The 26,526-nt window shown below is 37.1% G+C and overlaps 2 protein-coding genes across 10 annotated transcripts in view; one reads left to right on the forward strand and one right to left on the reverse strand.

Moving 5' to 3' along the window:
- Positions 1 to 26,526, forward strand: part of Mipol1 (mirror-image polydactyly 1) — a 303,874-nt gene that overhangs the window by 258,487 nt on the left and 18,861 nt on the right. The window contains exon 12 of one of the 8 annotated variants that reach the window (XM_060387534.1): positions 6,748 to 6,887. The exons of the other annotated variants lie outside the window; for them this stretch is intronic. Within the exon in view, the coding sequence (XP_060243517.1) occupies positions 6,748 to 6,751 (4 nt within the window). The 3' untranslated portion in view covers positions 6,752 to 6,887. Of the gene's footprint in view, positions 1 to 6,747; positions 6,888 to 26,526 lie in introns of those variants that run through there. 8 annotated transcript variants of the gene reach the window in all.
- Positions 6,452 to 26,526, reverse strand: part of Foxa1 (forkhead box A1) — an 85,356-nt gene continuing 65,281 nt past the window's right edge. Inside the window, exons 3-4 of one of the 2 annotated variants that reach the window (XR_009592964.1) lie at positions 18,693 to 18,820; positions 6,452 to 9,413 (exon numbers count right to left, since the gene is read on the reverse strand). Coding sequence is in view for 1 of the 2 variants with exons in the window: in XM_060387527.1 (XP_060243510.1) it covers positions 9,406 to 9,413 (8 nt within the window). In the remaining variant the exon portion in view is untranslated. The remainder of the gene's footprint in view (positions 9,414 to 18,692; positions 18,821 to 26,526) is intronic. The other variant, XM_060387527.1, reaches the window with a different exon arrangement.

The following is a 26,526-nucleotide window of genomic DNA, read 5'->3' on the forward strand; positions in this document are numbered from 1 at the left end:
CAAATGAATGTGACTTGGAAAGGGGCACGGTGGAGATGAGGGAGGAAGGATGGGATTGGGAGGGAATGAGGGAGCGGGATACAGCTGAGATACAGAGTTAATAAAATGTAACTGATAAGAAAAAAATTAAAATTAAAAAACAAAAAAAACCTTAGAAATATATAAATACTGAGACATGGCTATATGATCATATAATCTTATTTCAGGACTTACTAAGATTAGTAAGCATTACATTTACAAAAACAGTCAATTCTTAGAATATTTGTAGTATTGGAACTCTATCTTTAATACCATTCCATTCCTTCCTGATATCATTGAGACAGGATTATATAACTCTTATTTTCTTTTCTTGATACTTCCCTTCCTGTTTTTACTCCACTTCTCTGGGGGAATATATCTGCCTTAAAACCAAATGATGGTTTAGTTGAAGATTAACTCTTCAGTTAAATTCAGGAGAAACACATGCATTTATGTAACTTCAGCCACTACCACCTACTCAGATAACTTCAGATCAGTGCGTCAGTGCTCACCTCAGACTCACCTCATGACCCCAGGATGCTGTTTCCCCTCCTGCCAATCAAGTCTTCCCCATTCTCCTTGATTTCCTACTTCAGTTTACAGACTTCAACAATTTCAGCACTGTCTCTGTTATTTGGCTGGTTGGTTGGGTTTTGGGGTTTATTTTATTTTATTTTTTATTTTTTCTCTTTTTGCCTTCGCATTCTTTTGGCACCAGTTTCTACTACTGTGTAAAAGTCTCCTGATTCCCTCTACCTCAGCTTTACCCCACATCTCTTCAGCTCCTCCTCATTCCTTGAGGACCTTGGCAATAATAATAAAACTAGCCTTCCTGCCTTGAGTACTCTCAAGTTTGCCTTCCTTTCTGCCATTACAATGAAATGCTCTAACGCATAAATAAAATAATATTGTTTTTCTATTAAGAATTTCTCAGGTGTCGTTCACTCCCTACAGGTTAAAGCACAAACAACTTAGCATGACATCTTAAGCCAAGTGCAGGAGTTCCCTCATTGTTCTAGCATCATTTCCTTCTGTGACCACACTTTCTGCACCTGCTTCTGGAAGCTTCCTAAAAGACATGCCTTTTGCTATATTGTATGAAGATTTTGTCACTCTCTAAGGTGCAGCCTAATTATTATAATCCCTGTCATAAATCTATAACTGTTTTTTTTATAATGACAGTTTATTCACTTTATATCCCAGCTGTAGCCCCCTTCTCCATCCCCTTCCAATCGCACCCTCTCTCCCTCTTCTTCTCCTATGCCCCTCCCCCAGTTCACTGAAGGGGAGGTCCTCCTTCCCTTCTATCTGACTCTAGTCTACCAGGTCTCATCAGGACTGGCTTCTTTGTCTTCCTCTGTGGACTGGCAAAGCTGCTCCTCCTCAGGTGGAGGTGATCAAAGAGCGAGCCCATGAGTTCATGTCAGAGACCGTCTCTCCTGGGAGATCCAACACTCTTCTCTGACGTCTGCTGCACCCGGCACACACATGGTACATAGGCATACATGCAGCCAGCACACTCACACACATAAAACAAATAAATCCTTTAAAAGATTTTCCTATTTCATCATTATTTTTATTATTTTTCTTTTACTTTTCTTGTTTGTTTGTTTGTTTGTTTGTTTGTTTGTTTTTGAAAATGTTTCTCTGTGTCATGCTAGCTGTCCTAGAGCTTGCTCTGTAGACCAAACTGGCCTCAGACTTGGAGATCTGCCTGCCTCTGTGTCCTGAGTGCTGGGATTACAGGCGTGTGCCACCACCACTCCCAGCTATTTTCATCATTCTTAATCTATGCCTTTACTAGCAATCTTTAGTTATCTCGGTGCTATAATAATTTTGAACTTCATTTCACTCTATGAACTGTTTCACTCCCTGAAATTTCCCAAGACACAGACACCATCTCCATATACTGTCCCCAAAGTCTTGCCAGACACTATCTGTAAAGTGGGCATTGCCATTGTGCTAGTACTCACCAACAGAAGAGTGCAGCTGTTGCCTAGAGAGAACAGCACTGGCCAGGTTCCGAGCACATAGGGCAGTTTCACGTGTACTCTGATCCTTTTAGGCCCTAGATATAAAACCCTCTCCCAGCCCAGTGTATTTCCCCTGCCCACTTACTCGCACCACACATCAACTTCCCAAGAAGCTGGGATCTGATGGCCAGATTACAGTTTCTGTGCCAACCAACCATTTCTGTCAAGTTTAATTAAATTTAAGACCCAGTGTCTTCAATAATAGTGAAGAGAGATCATATACTACTGTTAATTACAGGATTTAAGTTCTTTTATTTTATTTTTATTATAAAATGTTTAATATTTTCTGAAATTTTTAAGAGTATTTCTGGAAAGAAAAGTTGTATAGAAATATCATGTTTAATATGACATATAAATACTTACAGAATAAAAGTCAATGAATATTAGGTCTTGCTGTCCAAAAATAGCTCTTGGTCCAGTTGTTATAAAAATCTAAAATTTCAAAGGCAGTAAATGGCTTAGTGGTTAAGAGCATTTGCTGCTTTTCCAGAGGATCTGAATTTAAATCCCAGCACCCATATGGGCAGCTCACAACTTCCTGTCACTTTAGCTGCATGAGATCTGATACCCTCTCCTGAACTTGGTACATGAGTGGGTGTGGTATACACAGATAACACACACATACATATAAACAAACATATTTTATAGAGATATAAATATAAAGTAAAAATATTTTTTAATCTAAAATTTCAATAATGAAAAGCCATTTCTTTGGATGAAGCTTGCTGTATTTCTTGAACTTTTGCTGACTAGATGTACTTATGTTTTAAAATATGTGTGTATTTCATGAACACCACATCATGATTTAACCTTTAGATTGTTTCTGATAGGTAGGTTCTGTAGAGAGGAGCTATGGGGGATTGTAAAAAACTAAACATCAGGTTAAGAGCACAGAAACTTTGTGATGAAAATGTCTTTTAATAGTTTTTCTCGGGACCACTTCTAATTTTTCACTAAAGAGAAAATAGATATAACATTCCAGTAAATTATTCTTTTATGATCATGAGGATGCTGTGTGATCATTTTTTATATTCATTGATGCTGTGTGCAATATTTTTTTTCTATCTGTAGACATGCTTCTTGTGACCCTAAGCAAAATTTCAAAAGATTTTTAAAAAATAAACTTTGCCCGAGTTAGTGTACCTAAGCTTATGAACTTAAAAGCGGTGGCCATCATGATAATAAGGTAAAATGTCTCTCAGAGATCAGCATTTTGCATTCAAATAATTTTGTGATGTATCATCTGTCCTGTGAGCCAGATTTACAGCCATATGATTCAAATTCCCTCATGGACTCTAACTATATGATGAATAAATCAGACAAACGGATATAAGAATTAAAAAAAGCATTAAAGTGCACTTTTGAGAAAAATTATCTTAGCTCTTCAAAACTTTCTGTTCATCCTTTTCTTAAAAGAAAAAAGAACCAATAGCTTAGATTTTTACATGATCTCATCTCATTTAAATTTATAGGGTTATCAAAATATCAAACATTATGATAAAATATTTCACTTGGTAGATTTTTAGAGCTGTCTTTGAAAACAGCACCCTGCCTTTTGTGAGTGATACTGACAGGAAAAAGCAAAGAAAACATGTGAAGCTCACAGCCTTTCCTGCCTCTTAGCCAAACACTAGTTTCTATGAAGAAGTTGACACTACAAAGGAATTGTGAATTCTCAGCCTGATTTCCCTGCTGATGAGTAAGAGCTGTGTGCAGTTCCCTTCAAAGTGTCAGGGGAGTCACCATAGTGTCACACAAGGGTTCTTAGCATAGAGCAAACACTCTTTCTACAAACTCGGCCGCTTAATCTGTTTGCAGGTTGAATTATAAAATGGGGTAGATGGCTCTGCTTCTGGGAAGGGCAGCTGAGCATTTCCACAGTTTCCTGATTTAAAACAAAAACAAAAAAGTCCTACTTTTTTCATCAAAAGGCTTCACTGGACGTTTTAGTTTTGGTACTGGCTCTAGAATCTAATTTAGACAATAAGGAAAAGTAGTTGTGCAAAAATATTCTTAAGTAGCTTAATGTAAAAAGTGTCTGTGAACACTTTTTAATTATATGGTCTCTTCGATACAGTGATTCCTTGTCAAATTTACCTGTGATTTATATATATATATATATATATATATATATATATATATATATATATATATATAAATTCTTGGTGGGACTAATATTAATTCCACATCAGTGTTAGACATGTACTAATATAGTGAATGCTTATAAATTGAATCAAAAATGTTTACAAATTCCCTAATCACAGTAAAAATTAATATTTACAACAATGTTTAGAGTTTCCTTGGATACATTAGTATGGATCATAGACTATAGCGTTAATCTTAAAGTAGCTCTTCAAATGTGTTTAGCGTTTTGAGATTTCCAAATTTTCTGGAAAGATGCATCTCTCAATGATAGTCTTTTCACATGCCGTCCCTCTTCAGTACCTTCGACCTCTGCATCTCATCACGTACAACGTTAATGTCAAATGCATGTGGAAGATGTACTCAAATGGCTCCTAAGTATATGTCCCTGGAAAATGCTGAGCATCCAGATATGCTGTCTGCTCTTAGACACCTGGTAATAATGTGTACATATGAGTTTCTGAATTTGTGAGTTCTAATTTTTATATTAGCCAAGTACATATATAGCTTACAAAACATAAAAATCTTTTCCTCTGTAAAAACAAGTACATGTTTTATTAAAATTACCAATTCCAGTATAAATTTATCTAATGGAGCACTTTTCTCACTCAAGTACCTAAAGTTTCTTTAGATCTACTTTCATTGTGTGCAGAAAGATACACACTTCTCTACAGATGTTTAATTGCATTCATTTATTTTTTTTAAAACTAGGAATTTGGACCAAAGCTTAACTTTAGGGAATTCCTCACTTTAACATGAAGAAGAAACATAATTTTAATTCTCTGGCTCTCTCCTTTATACTAAGCAAGGATTAATGTGGGCTTATTAGGATTGGCTCCTAACCCAGAATTAGAGTCTAATAGAATAGAAAGTAAGAAAGGAGCTCACTGAATCCAAGGGTCTATACTGTCCTGCCTAAGACAGACCATAAAAGTCAGCCCTCAGGAAGAATAAGAACAGGAATGAAAGCAGGAACTAAAAAGCTAAATTATATCACTCCTCTGGCATTTGACCTGCTGCTTTGTTTCAGAAGCTGTGTTTCAGTAGTATGCACAGTGTGTATTAGAGTTGAGCTAATATGCATTTCTGCATACTAAAATAGATAAACATGTTTCAGGAAAGCACAATAGAAAGGAATGAAAGAAAAAAGATCAAAAGACTGAAAGATGAGAGGTTCGCACATGCATGCATTTGTATTTTTTTAATCATTAATCCTAGTGCCACAGTGGTTAAAAAAAGACAAAGACAAGATGTGTCACATAAGGCAATTACAGAATCTACTTAAATAATTATGCATTTTGACTAGAGGTTGATAGGCAGGAAAACACAAAAGGAGTGTTTATACCTAGGATCAAATGTGACTTTGATATTATTGTGTACATGTAAATGTAAGTTCTACCTAGTATAATTTTCCTAATTCTGTTCTTAGATGTAGTCAAAACTCTTTTACTATTTTACTTTAAATGGGCTGCATTGCTCCTATATACCTCTCTAAAATTAAAAACCTTTCTTGAGCATAGTTTAGTGGCTGATAGAAATAATATGTCTAAAGTAGCTTCAATTTTCTAGAAAGTTATTGTTTAATGAAATTAATCACTAGTAAAGAGATCAAGCTGTTTTACAAATCAGATTTTTGTTTTTCATCAGACCTGTTTGGATGGCACTTTATTATATTTAACATGCTTGGTATAATGGACCGTTATACTTACACTTGCACTCTAACTCTTTGCTTTAAAGACATAAATTGGATATATTGTATGTTATTAGTATAGAGAATGTATACAACTTCACATGGCCAAAGCTTAGATTGCCTGTCATAAAGCCTCACTGAAAATCTAAAATATCTAAATAGTCATTTAAATTTTCCGCATGAACTCAGTTGAACTGATGGGTAAGTTTAAATTTCATTTGAATTCTAAGATTCTGTAGTTGGCCACCGCTTCCTTTGTGGACAGAGAATTCACAATAAATCCATAGGAAGAAAAAAAGTCCTTGCTTCCTTCAGTGTAGCTTTGATGGTAAAATCATGAACATATTATATACTTAAACTTTGTTCTTTATCTTTACACTCAAAGAGAAAAACTTCTAAAGATACTTCCTAGGGCACCAGCTGGGTTATATACTGTTTTCTTTCTTACGTTGTGGTAATTCTTAACCACTAAAGCCATACATCTCTCCAGCCTAAATTATTACAGATTCATAATGCAACAGAGGCCAATTTTCCCATCTCTTCTTAACCCCAGTAAAGTATAATGAAGAAATCTTTATATTGATTTATTGGATATTTCTGTATTACAGTTGACTAGAAGTAAAATTTAAGATTCAAAAATTAACACAATAAATGACATTTTAGAACTTAATAATTTTCATTTCAGGGTTTTTTTTGTAGCTATACAAACTATTAATAGTTCATGGAACATTATGATATTTTTCTCTTTCTTCTGAAGTATCCTATAAGCACGTATAAGCATTTGTGATTTCTCTTTATATTATCATGTGCAAGATAGATAAGAATAACAAATAGCATTTAATATTTTCAAACATCTTCCTTCAGCTAATCTGCCTTCTAAGTTGAGTTATGTGTTTTCACATCCGCCTTCCAAGTTCTCTACTGCTGACTCCCAGAGGCCTAATCTTTCCCAGAGTGATGGGAGAGGCACAGTTCAAGAAGAATGAACCTCTGCATAATCATGCCGCAATGTGAGGTGACCCTAGGACACAGAACTGACCATATACACATATGGGTTTCAGGAAGACTTTCTGGTGCTCTTTTTAACACAGCTGTGAGAAGAATGTGGCTAAGACCCAATAGTCATTCTTGAGTACAACTGGCAAAGGAAACCATGAGGAGAAGAGAATTTAACACATGGGCGTAAGAGAGTACGGCTTCATTGATGCGATCTGAGGGGAATGCCTAATGACCACAGGAATCAAACTTGGCAATGAAAACACAAAGCTCCTTTCATTGATTCAAAGGCAGACTCTAAAGCTGCAGATGGTCACCTCCAGCCTGGGCTATTCAGTGTGCAGTTTTATAAAATGGCACTTTGGTGAATACTAATAGATCAAAACAAAGATTTAATAACGCAAAGATGTGGTGTTAAGTTTTAGATGAGTATACAGGTCAGTGTCTTTAAAAAGGATAAAAGAGTACCTATTACATGTGGGTCGAATGTCTTTATTTTTCAAGTTCAAATTAATGTCATCTTTAACATACAGGTTGTACTTTGTGTTGCATAGTTTACATTATGAAAATGGGACAAAATTGTTGCTTATATTTATGCTCATCGATCCCATGACTTCTGCTTGAGGCTTCCATTTACAATGCTGATTAATGTCACCTGTTGATATTACTGTGAGACTCATTTAGTAGATATGTTGCCGTTTGACAGGAATGAATCAGTAAAACAGTAGGTCAATGTTTATATACACAGATACAATTTTTTCTTATCTTTTGGTGGACTATAAAAGAGATATCATTTAGTATAAGAAGCCTTCGAACACTGCTCTGCTCTTGAAGTTATATTTTTGCTTGTCTTCACTTGACATTTTAAAAAAATTAGAAACTGGGCATTTTTATAAAATAAAGAGTAATCTATCATATTTGACTTGTCACGTGTTTTTATATACTAGAGACTCACTTTAAGCTAAAATAGGGCCTATTTTTTCCAGGGGTAAGTTTGTTACTAGATTTAGAAAGTCTAAAACTTCTAAACTTAACCCCATACAATTGAAGCTTTATCTAAAATAAAGCAAAATATAAACCTAACTCAGTGATTTTTCTTATTTCTACTTTTTGTGAAGTAAATATAACTGTCTATATCACTAATTTTTTTGTGTCTCAAGCTACAGGAATACATGGTAAACTAACAGACTAGCAATACAAGTTAAAGGGAAAACAGCTTTGCATATAATAGTAGCATCAGTGGATTAATAGGACCCAGCCTTGCTATCAGGCATGCTGAATAAGTTGTGTTTTCTCTCCGTGTTCTCATCCAGAAGATGAAACGAGTGGGTTGCTTGCTGCACTTCAAAACCTAGCTAATGAATCATATTTTCATATTCATAGTAGTTTAATAAAGAAAACCCTACCCATGATATAGATGTTAGATTTCAAAATTATAATTCCATCTTTGGATCCAGAAATAACAAAAAAATAATAATGTTTTAGTCCTTTGAGAGGCAGATTGTTTTAAGCATAAATCTCAGAAACAGAAAGAAAACTTATATGTATTTTTATATATTACTTGTGGGAATGCAAAGTGGCAAAACAAAACCCCCAAGGAGGAAGACTTGGCAGTAAATAACATGTGCAGTCATCCTTTGAGGAAGGTTACACCCGGGGCTCTCCACTGAGTATATACCTTCATAAGTATCAAATAATTCAAAAATTATCACTGTTAGTAGCAAGTGGAAACAACCCAAATAGAGTAGATAAATAAACTGTAGTAAATTCTCATAATAGAACACAAAGTAACTATTAAAAAAATAAAAAGTGTATCTATAAACTGAGCTTGAGTAGTTTCCAGGACATGTTGCTAACTTAAAAAATAAATTCTTTACACTGGAATAAGAAGAATAACCAGAAACAAATGAAAATATTGCCTTTAGTTTTAATGTTCAAGCTATTACATATTACATACTCAGAATCTAAATCACATTTGTAGGGGGGAAAAGTCAAGCCTAAAAATAAATACAATAGCAATAATAACTCTAATATCAAACTAATAAGAACTTTGTAAAGAGAAAGTAATTAACTGAAGTATTGTTATTCTTAATTTTTTATTATTTTGCACATGCACATGATGAAGATGAGCACAAATGCCATGGCACACATATGTACATGATGAGGATGAACACATATGCCACATATGTGTACATGATGAGGATGAGTACATATGCCTTAGCACATATGTGTACATGATGAGGATGAGCACACATGCCATGGCACGTATGTGTACATGATGAGAATGAGCATACATGCCATGGTACACTTATGGAAATGAGAAGACAACTTTCTGCAATCTCTTTCACCTTTATGTGGGTTAGAAGTATTGAAATCAGGTCCAAAGGCTTGGACAGCTTGAGTCTTCACACAAGCTCTGAAGAACTTTTGGTCATCATACTCTGTATATCTTCATGGGTGTATATTCTAAGGACCAAAAGGAATGGTAAGAAAGCACAACTTTTACAGTCTTGTTCATAGTTGGAATCAGCATTCTGAAAAAAAAATGTTTTTTATAATTTAGATTGGTCAAGTAAGTAATAAATAATAGTAATAATAATAGATAGATAGCACAGTTTTAACTACAAATAAAGGGCATTAAGTAAAAGATATTTCAATATTAAATTTGAGCTAGAACTATCAATAAGAGAAATTGCTGACTTAAAGAACTATCAGGATTTAAAATACTTTTCGGAGCTCTAGCCCCTAAGATCCTTTATAATCATAGATAGATGTAGCCCAAATCTTAGCTTCTTATACAATTTCCTATAGAACTGAGAATGTAACTAATTCAATGAAAGTATGACGTTAATGTGATTATCATTTGCACTGGATGTCAAATTATGCTTCATTTATATATGCTGTTGTATTGAGGGACACAGCTTGATAGATTTGGGATAATTTTTTGGTTTTGGAGAAGGAAATATAGTTATAGGATGTTGAACTCTTACGTCCTAGAGCCCACAAAGACAGTGAAAAAAAAGGAAGATATTTACTAAAAGAAAAAATCTGTCTGTACAGGAAAAATAGCAGTTATTAACTTAGATAGAATAACAGGATTAGAAAATCACCCTCTGATGATTCTCAGTAAGATTGATTTGAGCAAAGACAATCCGTCAGCCAGGCAGTTAGTGAGAAGACAGTACAGTGGAGTTTGGTGTGTGGCACAGGTCTGCAATCTCACTCTCTGGAAAGTTAAGGCAGGAACATCGTGAATTAAAAGCCAATGTGAGCAACATGGTGAGACCCTGATCCCCGGGAATAATGCACATGGAAATTGAGAATATTAATTGTCTTTGAAAAATAATTAGGAACTTCTTAAAATGTACTATTACATGATTTCTAGTAAATGGTGCTGCATGTTCTGAAATACAATGTACAGGTCTGGTTGATCAGTGTTTTTTTCCAGCCTTTAGAATTTGACAAGTCAGGCTGGATCGATGGCTCAGAGGTTAAGGGCACTGGCTGTTCTTCTAAAGGTCCTGAGTTCAATTCCCAGCAACCACATGGTGGCTTACAACCATCTATAATGAGATCTGCTGTCCTCTTCTGGCCTGTCGGTGTACATGCAGGCAGAACACTGGATAAATAATCATCAATCAAAAAAAAAAAAAAAAAAAGAAATTTGATAAGTCTTTCTAATGCACACTGTGCAGAAAACTAACTACTGTCTACATTCTGGTTGTTACCAGTACTTTTGTCAGCTATTGCTTTATCTTTGTGATAATTATTTTTCAGATTCTGTAAACGAAACAACATATGTATCAATGCAAGGGTTCCAATTACATTCTGGACCCTAAACGTTCATTTCAATTTGAAGACGTATGGTTTTATGAATCAAAGTTAAATCCGGCAGAGAAAATGTCTGTCACCATGCCAGCTTAATAAGTTGAATATTACTTTACTTTGTAGGCCTGTGGCTTAGTCTGAAATTTGAAGTTGCATTGATATATTATCTCTACTAGTCTCCCAAAGGATGTTGCTAGTCTTTTGAATTAAACTTGAATAAGGTTGATTTGTATTCCCTGTTAATCAAAATTTGATATGTTGACATTAGAAAATTTCATTCAGTGCTAATTATATATGACTTTTATGAAAGTTAGGAAGGAAAGAATCCTACATTTTAAAGTTTGGTATCTGTCTAAAGCCCTATGAAAACAATAGCGAGGAACTTAATAAGCCATCTTAATAAGATACCTTAATAAAGCTAACCAGTTGTTCGAGCTTGCTGTATTTCACTTGACAGTGTGGAAATCAATGTTTTGCCTCCTCCATCATTAATTGAAACTTTTCTGGCTTTAAAATGATCAAAAACCTTATCAGTATTTCCCTAACAGTCCTCAGTCATCCTGACTCTTGAATCTCTTTAAGAGCAGTGTATAAATCTCTAGGTAGTGTTTCAAACACCTCTTTGCCTCAGCAAAGAAAAGTTAATTTACATTGATTACTTTATATTATTTTAAGTAGAGTTACTAGTATATTAAATACAGTTACAGTTATTAGTATATTTGTTAGATCTGTGAGGTTGTTTTCAGGTATGTAAGAAAAGCTAAATTGTGGTGTCTTGTTTGGCTTGGGAGAGAAGTAAGTTAAGTAACGGAGATATGCTGTGAAGAAGCTGATTCTGAGATGGTGTTTGGATTCTGGCATTTGACTCTTAAAATGAATTAACAGAGTTTTCTGCCTTCGTTTGCTAAGGAAAGTCATAAATAACTACTGAGGGTCATTTGGTCTTTACTTCAAGTAAATGGGAACAATTTGACCTCATAATACAACTTACTAATTTAGTGACTTGAATTTTAAATGTATTCCCCTCATTAGGTTGTGTTTGGCATTAGCATACTCTATGCTTCCTCTACTTAGGTAGCCAGTGATACATTACGAATGAGAATTAGGGGCTAAAGAGTTGGTTCAGCAGTTAAGAGCATTCATTCTTACCTAGAACCTGAGTTCAATTTCCTGAACATACATAGCAACTCACATTTGTAAACCCAATCCCTGGGTATCTGAATTCTTCTTCTGACCTTCACTGGCATCAGGCATGCACATGGTAGACGTATATCCATGTACCCAAAACATCCTACACATGAAATGATAAAAAAATTCTAACCCTCCTATAAAAATCTATTCTGTTTCCAAACCTAAGGAGATCCATCTGTCCCACCTAGTCCCTTCCTCTATACCTAGCCTTTCTGGGTCTACGGATCGGTTAACATCTTGAGTGAGGTGGATGGATAGATGGATGGAGTGCATGGATGGAGGGACGGAGGGATGGAGGGATGGATGAGGTGTATAGGTTCTGAGTAAGGATAGCCAAGAATGGCATCAAGCCTTCACATGTACATGCACATCCATGCACCCACACACATATACAGCCACATGTGCATACAACATACAAAAATACATATAACATACAAAAATATATATGTAATTTTAAACATTTTCATTATTTATTAACCAAAGCAACCAAAAAGTACATGTGAAAGTCAAGTAAATTACTTGCATTTATCCTATTAGGATATATTACTAAAGGAATAACTTGCTTAAAAAATATGTTCTACATCATACAGGTAAACTTTAAAATTTTTTTTCACTTTTATTTAATTTATTTATATTTTTATAAATTACACTTCATTTACTTTGTATCCCCACTGTAGCCCCCTCTCTCATTGCCTCTCACTCCCACTCTCCCTCCCTCATCTCCTCCCATGCCCCTCCCCAAGTCTAATGCTAGGGGAGGTCCTCCTCCCCTTTCATCTGACCCTAGCCTATCAGGTCTCATCAGAACTGGCTTCATTGTCTTCCTCTGTGGCCTGGTAAGGCTGCTCCCCGCTCAGGGGGAGGTGATCAAAGAGCCAGCTACTGAATTCATGTCAGAGACAGTCCCTGTTCCCCTTACTAGGGAACCCACTTGGAGACTGAGCAGCCATGGGCTACATCTGAGCAGAGGTTCTAGGTTATCTGCATGTATGGTCATTGGTTGCAGTATCAGTCTCAGAAAAGAACCCTGTGCCCAGAATTTTTTGATCTGTTGCTCTCCTTGTGGAGCTCCTGTCCCCTAAAATTTTCTTTACTTATCTTTAAGTAATATATTTTTTTCAAAAGAAGGGGATATAGCAGTTTTCTATATACTAATTGATTGTATGCCTTAAAATACTTAGCAAATATTTCCCTACCATATGCAAAGTATACAATTATAAAAGTTTTGTGACTGGAGTCCTGATAACTTGTATCAGGACTTGTGTTACGAGTCCTGATAACTTTTCTCAAGACAATATTCTGATCTTGCTCTCATATCTTTTACCTCTTGCTCTATACATACTGTAGTTAGTGTGCTGTCCTCGGAGCTCATTTTTCCAGCTTACCAAGGATGCTCAGTATATTCTATGACTGATACATCAATTATACCTCATTGTACTGTGCAAATTTCTATCTCTCTGAAGCAGTTATAGGCAAACTAAATGCCAACACAGAATCCAAAGAGATGTGTTGCAGTTCTTTTGACTCTGGAACCATATGCTAGCTAACAGTATAGTTCAGGGGCACAGTGCAAACTCAGCATACTGAAGGCTAGAGTGCAATCCTAGCACCACAAATAAAACAAAATTATAGTTTGAATCCTGAAGTATCGCCCTATCCATATACTATTTGTAGATGAGAAAGCGAGTTCCATGAGAACATAATTTGAGATTTTTAAATTTACTTTTATAAATGGTTATAGAAATGAACAGCCATGCTCATAATTTCTGTTTCTGATGATAGATCTGTAGGATAGATTCTGAGAAATGAAGGTCTTAAGTGTCAAAAGATTAAAGTTTTTTTTTAAGTTTTTTAAGGTTTGCTAAATATTATTAAATTGTTTTTAAAAAGTTATGGAAACAACTTATCTAAAAGAATGCTTCTTTCCCCAAGCCTTCATCCCTCTTTAGTAAACTGTTAAAGCTTCCAACTCTATAGATAAAAATTTGATTCAATGTGCTATGTATCTCTTTAAAAATAAAAGTTGCCAATTTTGTTTATTAACTAGATTTGTTTCTGTGTGAATTAACTGTTGATGACTATTTTGGATTTTTCAATTGAACTGTGAATCAGTTGTTACAATTAGTTAGAACTCGTTATCAGTAAATAATTTTATTATACACCTATAAGCATTTCCTTGTTTTTTAAATGTTTTTAAAATTACGTGTGTATACATACAGGGGAGAGAATGTGCACAGGGATGCAGGTGCCCACAGCAGCAAGCGAGAGCACCCCCTGAGGCTAGAACACTCAGTTGTTAGCCACCCTACCTGGCCACAGAGAGCTGAACCGGAGTCCTCGAGAAGGAACAGTTTGCAGTTTGTAGCTGCTGACCAATCTCTCTCTCTCCCTTGGTTTTTTGTGGTGGTGGTGGTGGGCAGTAGCATGTATTGAACAGAGTTGCTTTTCTATTATAATTGTCAGGCTTTTTGTTGGATTGTAGTAATTTATGAGAACTTAGAACAAATGTCTTCTTTTAAGTTACTCACCTAAGATTTATTCTTATTAGGTTTTATTACTTTTAAAAAGCATTAGGCCACTTTGTAAACACAAGCTTTGTATACCTCTTTCTTTACCAGATCACTTTTTTTAATTAGAAGTCGAATAGATAATTGTTCTCATGCTTTAGTGCCAATTCAGATCAGTTGCTCTTTAGCAAATAAGCTATTTAGTCATAGTTCTTCAGCCATGAGTTGTCTCTTCCAAAGCAAATATCCTTAAAGGATAAAACAAACAGGATCAAGACACAGTGAAAGAGCTGAATCCTGCGGTGTCAGATTTGGCTGGTTCAATATGTCACATTAAAGGATGTTACCTGAGGTACAGCCTTGACTGTAAAAGGCGTTCTGTCTTAGTGCAAAGGGTTTTTTTTTTTTTTTTTTTCTCCATCCGGAAGTAGTGGGCCTTCATTTATCTTAAAACTAATGATCAGTTTTTTGTGTATATATCCTTCAACTTATTTTTCTACTAAATGTCTAGCTATTTAGAAGTAAAAATGTAAAACCTACATAGTACATGGAGTTGATGTAAATCTTGTACACAAACAGACACATGTGACTTTGAAGCCTCATTCTCTCTGTCAGAAAGACATTCCAAACCTGTGGTGATTTATGCAAGGGTAGGAAGAAAGAAAAAGACAAAAGGGCTGAGAAAGATATTAGGGAAACAACACCCTTCACAATAGCCACAAAAAATTAGAAAGAAAGAATTAGAAGATATGAGAAGATGGAAAAATCTCCCATGCTCATGGCTTGGCAGGATTAATATTGTAAAAATGGCCATCTTACCAAAAGCAATCTACAGATTCAATGCAATTTCCATCAAATTACCAACACAATTCTTTACAGACCTTGAAAGAAAAATTCTCACCTTCTTTTGGAACACCAAGAAACCCAGAATTGTTAAAACAATTCTCTACAGTAAAAGATCTTCAGGAGGTATCTCCATCCCTGATCTCAAGCTGTACTATAGAGCAACAATACTAAAAACTGCATGGTAATGGCATAGAAACAGACTTGTGGATCAATGGAATCAAATAGAAGACCCTGACATAAATCCACACACTTATGAACACCTGATTTTTTACAAAGATGCCAAAACCATTCAATGGAAAAAGACAGCATCTTCAACAAATGGTGCTGGTCCAACTGGATGTCTACATGTAGAAAAATGCAAATAGATCCATACTTATCACCCTGCACAAAACTAAAGTCCAAGTGGATCAAAGACCTCAACATAAAACCGGACATACTAAACCGCTTAGAAGAAAAAGTGGGGAAGAGCCTTGAACTCATTGGCACAAGAGACAACTTCATGAACAGAACACCAACAGCACAGGCTCTAAGAGCAACAATCAACAAATGGGACCCCATGAAACTGAAAAGCTTCTGTAAAGCAAAGGACACTGTCGTCAGAACAAAACGACAGCCTGCAGATTGGGGAAGGATCTTCACCAACTCTCTATCTGACAAAGGACTAATATCCAATATATATAAAGAAATAAAGAAGTTAAACAGCAAAAAATCAAATAATCCAATTAAAAGATGGAGTTCAGAGCTAAACAGAAAATTCTCAATAGAGGAATATCGAATGGCAGAGAAACACTTAAAGACATGATCAACCTCATTAGCCATCAGGGAAATGCAAATCAAAACAACCCTAAGATTTCACCTTACACCCATCAGAATGGCCGAGATCAAAAACTGAAGAGACAACACATGCTGGAGAGGTTGTGGAGAAAGGGGAACCCTCCTCCACTGCTGGTAGGAATGTAAATTTATACAACCACTCTGGAAATCAATCTGGTGCTTTCTCAGACAACTAGGAATAGTGCTTCCTCAAGATCCAGCCATACCACTCCTAGGCATATATCCAAAAGAGGCTCAAGTACACAATAAGGACATTTGCTCAACCATGTTTGTAGCAGCCTTACTTGTAATAGCCAGAAGCTGGAAACAACCCAGATGCCCCTCAGTGGAGGAATGGATGCACAAACTTTGGTATATCTACACAATGGAATATTACTCAGCAATAAAAAACAAGGAAATCATGAAATTTGCAGGTAAATGGTGGGATCTGGAAAAGATCATCCTGAGTGAGCTATCCCAGAAGCAGAAAGATGCACACGGTATATACTCACTCATACAGTCATATAATATAGGATAAACCTACTAAAATCTGTACACCTAAAGAAACTAATCAAGAGGGAAGACTCTTGCTAAAATGCTCAATTCCTATCCAGAAAGGCAAAGAGGGTAGACATCAGAAGAAGGAGAAAAGAGAGAACAAGTCAGGAGCCTGACACAGAGGACCTCTGAAAGGCTCTGCCCTGCAGACTATCAGTGCAGATGCTGAGACTTATGGGCAACCTTTGGGCAGAGTGCAGAGAATCTTATGAAAGAAGTGGGAAACAGTAAGATCTGGAGAGGACAGGAACTCCACAAGGAGAGCAACAGAACCAAAAGATCTGAGCACAGGGGTCTTTCCTGAGACTGATACTCCAACCAAGGACTATGCATGGAGATAACCTAAGACACCTGACAGATGTAGCCCGTGGCAGCTCAGTATCCAAGTGGGTTACATAGTAATCGGAAGAGGGACTGTCTCTGACATGAACTGATTGGCCTGCTCTTTAATCACCTCCCCCTGAGGGGGAAGCAGCATTACCAGGTCTCAGAGGAAGACAATCCAGCCACTCCTGCTGAGATCTAATAGACTAGGATCAGAAGGAAGGAAAAGAAGTCCTCCCCTATCAGTGGACTTGGGAGGGGCATGTGTGCAGAGAGTGGAGGAAGGGAGGGATTGGGATGGGAGGAGGGAGGGAACCACAGGGGGGATACAAAGTGAATAAAGTGTAATTAATAAAGAATTTTTTTAAAAAAAGAAGATAAACAAGAAAGAGGACCTGGGGTAAAATTATCAATCCTCCCTTAGAAAGACAAATGGGATGGACATTGAAAATAGGAGAAAACAAATAACAGGACAGGAGCCTACCGCACAAGGCCTCTGAAAGACTCTGCCTAGCAGTGTATCAAAACAGATGCTGCAACTCATAACCAACCCTTGGGCAGAGTGCAAATAATCATATGAAAGAAGGGGGAGTTAGTATGACCTGGAGAGGACAGGAGCTCTAGAAGGACCAAATATATCTGGGCCCAGGGGTCTTCTCTGAGACTGTTTCTCCAATCAAGGACCATGAATGGATATAACCTAGAACCCCTGCCCAGATATAGCCCATGGTAGCTCAGTATCCAAGTGGATTCCCTAGTTAGGGGAACAGAGACTGTCTCAGACATGAACTCAATGGCTGGCTCTTTGACTTCCCCTGCCTCAAGGGAGGAGCAGCCTTGCTTGGCCACAGAAGAGGACATTGTAGCCAGTCCTGAAGAGACCTGATAAGCTAGGATCAGATGGAAGGGGAAGAGGACCTCCCCCATCAGTGGACTTAGAGAGGAGCAGGGAGAGGGTGGGATTGGGAGGGAATGAGGAGGGGGGCTACAGCTGGGATACAAAGTAAATAAACTGTAATTAATGTTAAAAATAATAATAAAAGAAAAAGCAGAATCTGCTCCATCTGAGAGCTTCACTGAAAGCAAATGCTTAGAAAGGGGTTAGGAACTTGCTTCATGAAAAGTCATCCTTAATACTCATGACCAGTTGCTGTGGATGATTTAAATCTTTAATAAATGAAAATAGCATTGTAAGTACTACTCATCTGGAAACATTTTTTCTGAAAGGGGACAGTTATGAATAAGATGACTCTTTTTACATAGCTTCTCATACTTTTTCTCAGTGTTTCATGACAGTTGTGAAAACAAAAAGAGCTTTGTTCATCTTCCCGCTTGCTACATGAAATTTAGAACATTTTATCACATTTTAGCATATTAGTCAGAAGCATGGAACAGTGTAGGAGGAGCAATAAATTTGGGGTTGACTTTCAGCTCTGTTGTATAATTGCTGAACATATAGGCAGTTCCTCAGAAGTCATGTCAAGGAACTGAAGAGATGAGCCGTTCTGTAAAGTACTAGCTGTGTAAGCATCAGATTCCAGCCACACACATAAAGAGCATGGTATGACCACTCACATCTGAAATACTATATCTTGGGGCAGAATAGAGACAGATCCCAGAGACCTGCTGACTAGCTCGCCTAGCTTACACAATAAGTTCTAGGTTCTGTGAGAGAGCACGTAGACTAAAATGGAGCGGCTAGAGAGATGGCACCATGGTTAATAACACATTATTCTCGCAAAGAACCTGAGTTCAGTTCCCGGTATGCAGATGGCAGCTCACAACCAATTGTAACTCCAGTTCCTGAGATTCCAGTGTCTTCTTCTTGCCTTCTTGGATGTTGAGCACTCAAAAAACACTCATGCACATAAGATCTAAAAATAAATAAAATATAAGATAGTGATTGAGGAAGACATCCAATGTCAACCTTTGACCTCCACAAATGCACACAAATCATGCCATGTATTGCAATTGTACTAAATTTACTGCATTAGATCCATTATTAGAAGTGTTGCATACTTCCTTTGCTCACAATTTATAGCACCAATATTCCGAAGAAAAATACTAGGACTTTTTTTCTACATACTGCCACATTGAACACACTGTACTAAATACTTAAAGGAAGCACTGGTTTCTGGAAAAGAAGTCAGTGAATTGAAGAGAATCTGAAATATTGTTTCTTCATACAATGCTGGTACTGGATCTTCCACCTCATTCACTTATTATTTCATAGGGTGTACTAGTGCTGTGTCCTTTTTAGTTGTCAGTATAGATAACAGAATACAGGCTTCAAGAAGAGCAGTCACCCTATGGAATGGGTGGGGTGTGAATTAGTAGAAAAGAAGGAGGAGAAGATAATATCGAAGCAAGAAGTCACATGAATAAAGTTAAATCTTAGTCTGAATATAATCTGAGGAAGGTTCAGAGGTCACCTGACAGGAGCAGAGGAATGACAAAGCTTGGCTGAATTATCCAGAGCTTTCAAAGTGTACAAATGAACTCGATTTCAGGTGATAGGGATAAGAACTGTTGTGGTTATTTTTATGATTAGATAATTATAATAATAGATGATCATGGTGATTGAGGGACGTCAGCCTATCCTTTTATTGGAAGATTAGCTAAAGCATGTTGGTGTTAGAAGTAAAAGCAGCAGGTGAGAAGTGGTTGGAGCAATATGGTATGAGAAGACAGATGATGTTCTGGCATGGACTGGTAGTAAGAATGAAAGGGAGAGAGATTGATATTAGAAGCACTACAGAGAAAATACGACTTAGTGACCAAAAAGATGTTCAGGGTAAAGAAATCAGGGTTTTAAGATTCTCTCCCTAAAGGATAGAGAGAATATCATGCCATTAATAGAATGTCTTTAGTTCACTGCGAAGATCTAATTTCATTTTCTTTCGTGTAACCCTAACTTATAAACTTATGAGAAAAAATATTAAGTTTGAGAACAGTACTGCCAGGTGGCAGATATAAAACTCATCAAAATTGGCTTCCAGAAACTGAACAGCCAAAGAAGGGAAAGGCTTCAACAGATTCTTCTCAGTGAATAATAGAAATACCCATAAGAGTTTGTCTAGAATGATAGCAATTTAGATTATATAACCCCATTTCCCACATAATTAAACTCTACATAGAGTTTAGTGCAAAAAGGCAGAATGTCCAAAGTTATTCTGAATCACAAAGCTTATGCTTTAGAGCTGCATCTCAAGCCATTCAAAGACAGGCCAGATGTCAAGGCTGCAGCGCGAGGTGTCATTCTTCAAAAGGCAGTATGTAACTCCTCTGCTGGGCAAACAGCAGATCAGCTCCTAGGCTGATGTCATTCTTATTGGGTAGAATTGTCTGAACCAGGCTAGAGTGTGACTATTTAAAAGTTTAGAAATAGGCAGCTGAGGAAGGAAATTTACTAACTATTCTTTTTCAAACGTGAAGGAGGCAAATGGGCTATTAGCAGAGATAACCACTGTTCACTGATGCTGTCTAGGTGACTCACTCATGACATGATTTCTTCACCAAAAACAAAACACATACATGAAGAGGCAGATGCTCCATATTGGATAAGCCTGAACTAACCTATGGGGAAAAAAACAATGGTAAAATCAGCATTATATTTTATAAAGTATTTTTTTAATCCCTTTTGATTTCTATCAAGAGAAGTTTAAAGCATCCTCTTTGGACCTAGCTGAGAATGGCTCTTGTAAGCCAGGCAGTGGTGGTGTATGCCTTTTAACTTCAGCATTCCGGAGGCAGATCTCTGAGTTTGATGCCAGCCTGGTCTACAAAGTGAGTTCCAGGACAGCCAGAGCTACACAGAGAAACCCTGTCTCAAAAACAAACAAACAAACAAACAAAAGAACTATTTTAAGATAAAAGAATATTTTTGTCAGGTATGATGGCGCAGGCCTTTAATCCCAGCACTGGAGAGTCAGAGACTTGTGGATCTCTGTGGTTTCAAGGCTATCCCGAATAGTTAGATCCTGACTCAAAAACTTAAAAGAATGATAAGCAATAGTTTGCAATGCCTTTATAAAGTGCCTTTCCTCCGAGGCCTAGAGAGATGGCTCAAAGGTTAAGAATGTATACTGTTTATGTGGAGGTCCTGAATTTGGGTGCTACCACCCACACCAGGAAACCCACCACTCCCTCTAAGTCCAGGGGCAGGGGAATCCTGTAAATAATGAGGATTTATTCATCTTTATTGCCAACATGAAGGAAGTTTCTAGAACATAAATATCTGTATGTTTTGTTACTAGTACCAGTTATCTAAGTCTCAAAGAACTCAGAAGGAGAACACACATCTCTGAATAAATTTTCCACTGGACAAATGTGAGTGTTAGTATATTTTACAGTATATATTAGTATATTACCATACTAGTATAGTATATTAGTATATTTCTCATTCCTCACAACATGTAGCAAATTGTGCCTTAGCTTGCAAGAGTTAATACATCCCGATGCCATTAACTACCAAAGAATAATCTAGGTACTGAGAGTAAATCCCATTAATCCTCAATACTAACACTTCTATGCATAAAAGAAGGATGTGTATGACTTAATTTCAGGTCACCTATGGTGCTCAAAAAGTATTATCAGTAAAAGGAATGGATATTAAAGAATGGAAATTACATTTACAAGTGGCATGTAAAAATCAGAAATCTGCAGGGGGAGGTGAACTTATAAAATTCAGAAATGCTAGTCTTTCTGTGATGCAATAGTTCTTCTTTTTTTCCTTTATTGTTATCACTTACTACAATTTATTCAATTTGTATCCCAGCTGTGGCCCCCACCCTCATCTCTTCCCAATCCCACCCTCCCTTCCTCTTCTCCCCCACCCTCATGCTTCCTCTAGTCCACTGACAAGGGAGGTCTTCCTCCCTTTCTGTTTGACCCTAGTCTATCAGGTCTCATCAGGACTGGTTGCGTTGTCTTCCTCTGTGGACTGGCAAGGCTGCACCACTCCAGGGGGAGGTAATCAGAGACCCTGCCACTGAGTTCATGCCAGAGACAGTCCCCGTTCCCCTTACTAGGGAACCCACTTGGAGACTGAGTCTATGGGCTACATCTGAGCTTGGATTTTAGGTTCTCTCCATGCATTGTCCTTGGTTGGGGTGTCATTCTCATCAGGGTCCCCAGGGTTCAGTTTTTATAGCTCTGTTGCTCTCCTTGTGGTGCCCCTGTCCCCTCCAGGTCTTTCTATCTCCCCCTTTTTTCATAAGATTCCCTGCACTCTGCCCAAAGTTTGGCTATGAGTCTCAGCCTCTACTCTGCAGGGTAGAGTCTTTCAGAGGCCCTATGAGGTAGGCTCTTGTCTTGTTCTCTGTTTTCTCCCTCTTCTGATGTCCATCCTGTTTGTCCTTCTGAATGAGGTTTCAGCCTCTTCCCTAGGGTCCTCCTTGTTGTTTAGCTTCTTTAGGGTTATAGATTTTAGTATGTTTATCCTATAGTATATGGCTAATATCCACTTGTAAGTGAGTATATATCATATGTGTCTTTCTGCTTCTGGGATACCTCACTCAGGATGATCTTTTCTAGATCCTACCAGTTGCCTGCAAATTTCATGATTTCCTTGTTTTGAATTGCTGAGTAGTATTCTCTGGAGGGTCTTCGTAGGCTTGTTACTGGTGCTGGGTTTTCATGTTAACCTTAACTATCCTCTGACAGAGCAAACAAAAGAGCCCAATAAGTATCCTTGATCGTAATTAATTCCATTATATCAGTCATTTTCTGATGTTAAGTTAGGAGCGTAAGCAAAATAACTCAATTATCTTCTATTAAGTACTTTCCCAATAGTATCATCTACTACACTACTGCTGCTGTAGACTAACTGGAGTCTAGTAAGCAATCTAGACTCCTCACTTGCAAAATTTACTCCTGGGTGAATCACAAGAAGATCCCGTTCTAAGATCCAAAGCTTGAAACTTACTTACTCTAGATATACTAGGTAAATGCAGATAGAGCAAACTCTGTTCCCCAACCTCTGTTCTTATATGTCTAGTGTTATGTTTATTACTCATCTAAATATATAATAGTGTATAGATGATCTTTGGTGATGCTCTGTTTTTAAGTTTAAATAAAAATAATTTATGTCAGCCAGTTGTGGTGGTGCTCACAACTGCTTAATCCCAGCACTCAGGAGACAGAGGCAGGTGGATCTCTTTGAGTTTGAAGCCAACCTGGTCTACATAGTCAACCCAAAGCTTACCAGGCCTGCATAGTGAGACCCTGCCTCAAAAAACAGTTAAGGCTATTTTATATATCAAGTAGTGGGTAGCTTTTAGAACCGTGTCTACTTTGGGTGCTAGTGGTATTAAATAAAAAGGTCCTATATCTAGTGCAGTGTTGAATATGCATATGCTACTTTATGTTGTGTTTAATCTCAAAGATAAAACCAGCATCACTTATTCAGCTTCATGATGGAGGCAGTGTCTCAATATTATGTTAGAGCTAAAAATAAAGTGTGCTAAATAAAATTTTGCAGGAATTGTGAGGTCTGAATGCACCTTTTCCCCACTTTTCACTATTTTTCTATGCAACACAGTTCTTGTCCATAATGTTTAAAATACTATAGCCATAAGAAAAAGGAGTAAGAGGCTAAAAGGTCTTAACTTTCTGTGGTTGAGAATTGCTTTATGATCCAACTTTACAGAGAATTTTGAATTGTGAAAGGGTTTCATATATATGAAGTAGACATCCCTAAAAAAATCTTTGTAGAACAAGTGAGAAGGGCCACTTAGAAAATAAGAGCTTACAGCTAACAAGTTACCTCTGTGGGTAGATAGTTGCCACAAAGCCTGACAACCTGAGTTCTATCCCTGGGACCCACAGAAAGGTGAAAGGAAAAAATTCAGCTAAGCAGCTCCACAGCATTGTCCTTTTACTTACACACAGACACACACACACAAACACATCTGAGGTACAGGGAAGGCATGACCTCAAATTATTTCAGAGCCATAATAATGCTGAAGGCTTTATTTCCCAAGTATTATCTTATGATGAGGTGTAGTAGAGGGTACAAATATTACATATATTTCACTTAGATTATTTATTTAGGAATAATTTGAAGTCAGAAGGAAAGCTAATAATGCTTTGCCTTTGCTGAAGGTAAGTTGCTTTTTGTTTCTGTCCATGGCCAAGTTAAACATATCTCAATATTAGCACTGTACTTACTAACAAAATCACACAACTGTTTTTAGCTTAAAATTGCATATAGCAAAATTCATTCATTTGTAAGTTCCTATCCATATACTAATGAGTATATTTAATACAGTGGTTTTCTTGGTAAAACAACATGCATAATTACATAGTATTATTAATTTGTAATATTTAGTAATATTTGATTTTGAGTGTGCTATATTCCTTTCATTGAATATTTTTAGTGAATATATTTTGAATGTTGAAAAGCAGGTAAAATAATCATTCAAATTGAATTTAAAATGGATGCTATGTCCTGTGAGCCATAGTAAGCATATATCCCTTAGGAAAGAATGACTTGTAATAACACAGATACCAAATGTCATCACAGCCTATCCCCTGTGGCTCCTGCCACAAATCACAGAACATGCCAGTGAAGCTGGCATGCCCCTGGGGGCTTGCTACATGAGTGTGCTGACTAGAGCTGCACACCCACCTCGCTGCTCACTCATCTCCTCACTGAGGACCCCTGTACTTGGAACCATGCCAATCCTAAGTTACCGTGTACTGGGCCTTAGCATCTAGCCACAGCATGGAAATTAATCTCATGCACTGGTTGGTGAGGAGAAAAATGGAACTGAAATAGCCATTCGACAAGGAATTTTAAAATGTCTTTGTAATATGATTCAAACATTATTGCACAGTTCTAAGAGAACATATCTAACTGAATGATAGTACACCCTATCTCCTATAGGGTATTCTGGCAGGCTTCCTTTTATCCTTGGTTCTTTCCTGTTCAACATTTTTCTCCATAATTAAGCTAAAAACATGAAATGTTTAAGAGGCTCAAAGATACTCATTGCTAAGAAAATGGGCTTCATTTTATCAAGAAGATCTGATAAAGATAAGCAGAAAGTCTTCTGCGTAAGGTCAGTACTGTAGTGAAATAAAACATAGCCACAAGCTTTGGCAGCTGCTCACCAGTACACCTATACTCGCTGTGGCTCACACAACTTACAGTTTCCGACAGGGTCCTAAAAAGCCCCCTCGATTGCAGCAGTACTGCCTTGCTACCTTGTGCTCACCAGATGAGTAAGCCTGGGATTGTTAAAAGATAGAATATTAAAGGAGTGTTTGCACATCTGGGGCGATGGTTCAGTCAGTAAAGTGCTTGCTGTACAAGCATGAGGATCTGGGTTCTGATTCTTTTTTTCAAATAGCCAGGCATGAGAGGGAAAATAGGCACAGCCCTCATCCCTAACCAGAAACTATATCCAACTGATAACCACTCGCAAGTGAAAACCTAGTTTTCTCCAGTGGAGGATCACTTGATATATAAGCCACACCTATGGGCAGGCACCATGATGCCAGCAGTAGATGGCCAACGCAAAATGAATTCAGTGGCTTTTTGGAGGTTTTTTTTTTGTTTGTTTGTTTTTTGTTTTCTCACAATGTTTTGCCTGGGCTTTTTTCTTTTTTACAATACAAGTCTTTTTGCTTATATAATGTTTTCCTGTTTTGTGTTTTTATGGGATTTCTGTGTGTGCAAATGTGTGTCTCCGTTTCTTGTGCTTTTTTCTCTTTGTTTTGTCCTATTGCTTATTTGTTTTTATTTTATCTTGTTTTATTTTATTATTATTTTTAGATGCTTGTTTGTTCTCTAATGAAGAAAGAACAGGTGTGCATTTGGAGGAGTGAGGAGATGGAGATGAGCTGATAGATGCTGGGGGAAGGGAACATATTGTATGAAAGAACTGTTTTCAGTTTAAAGAATTTATAGGGAAAACAATAAAAAGATTGTCATCATATTTATAGCCTTAAAAATAATTCAATAACCCTCATTCTTGGTTTTCAGTTAATGATATATTTGAAAAGGGCAAAGGTTTGAAATAAATGCTTAATCAAACCATGTGGAAAGGAAGAAAAAAAATTATCCAATAACTGGAATCATAGGCAATAAGGAGAATATATACAAATGTCTAGAGAATAGCATTATAGAACTCTTTTTTATTGTTTATTATTATTACATTTTATTAACTCTGTATCCCGCTCTCTTATTCTCTCCCAATCCCACCCTCCCTCCCTCAGCTTCTCCCTGCCCCTTTCCAAGTCCACAGATTGGGGAGGACCTCCTCCTCTTTAGTCTGGCCCTGTTTTATCAGGTATCTTCAGATCTGGCTGCAAAGTCCTCCTCTGTGGCCTAGCAGAACTTCTCCTCCCTTGGGCGGTGGGGAGTCAAAGTGCCTGCCATTGAGTTCCTGTCAGAGATAGTCCCTGTTCCCCTTACTATGGGAAACCAATTGGTTATTGAGCTACCATGAGCTTCATCCGAGTAAAGGTTGTAGGTTATATCCATACATGGTCCTTGGTTGGAGAAACAGTTTCGGAAGAAACCCCTGTGCCCAGATATATTTGGTCCTTGTGGGGCTCCTATCCTTTCTTTGTC

This window comes from Meriones unguiculatus, chromosome 7 (genome assembly GCF_030254825.1).
Source record: "Meriones unguiculatus strain TT.TT164.6M chromosome 7, Bangor_MerUng_6.1, whole genome shotgun sequence".
In the NCBI taxonomy this organism is placed as follows: Eukaryota; Metazoa; Chordata; class Mammalia; order Rodentia; family Muridae; genus Meriones; species Meriones unguiculatus.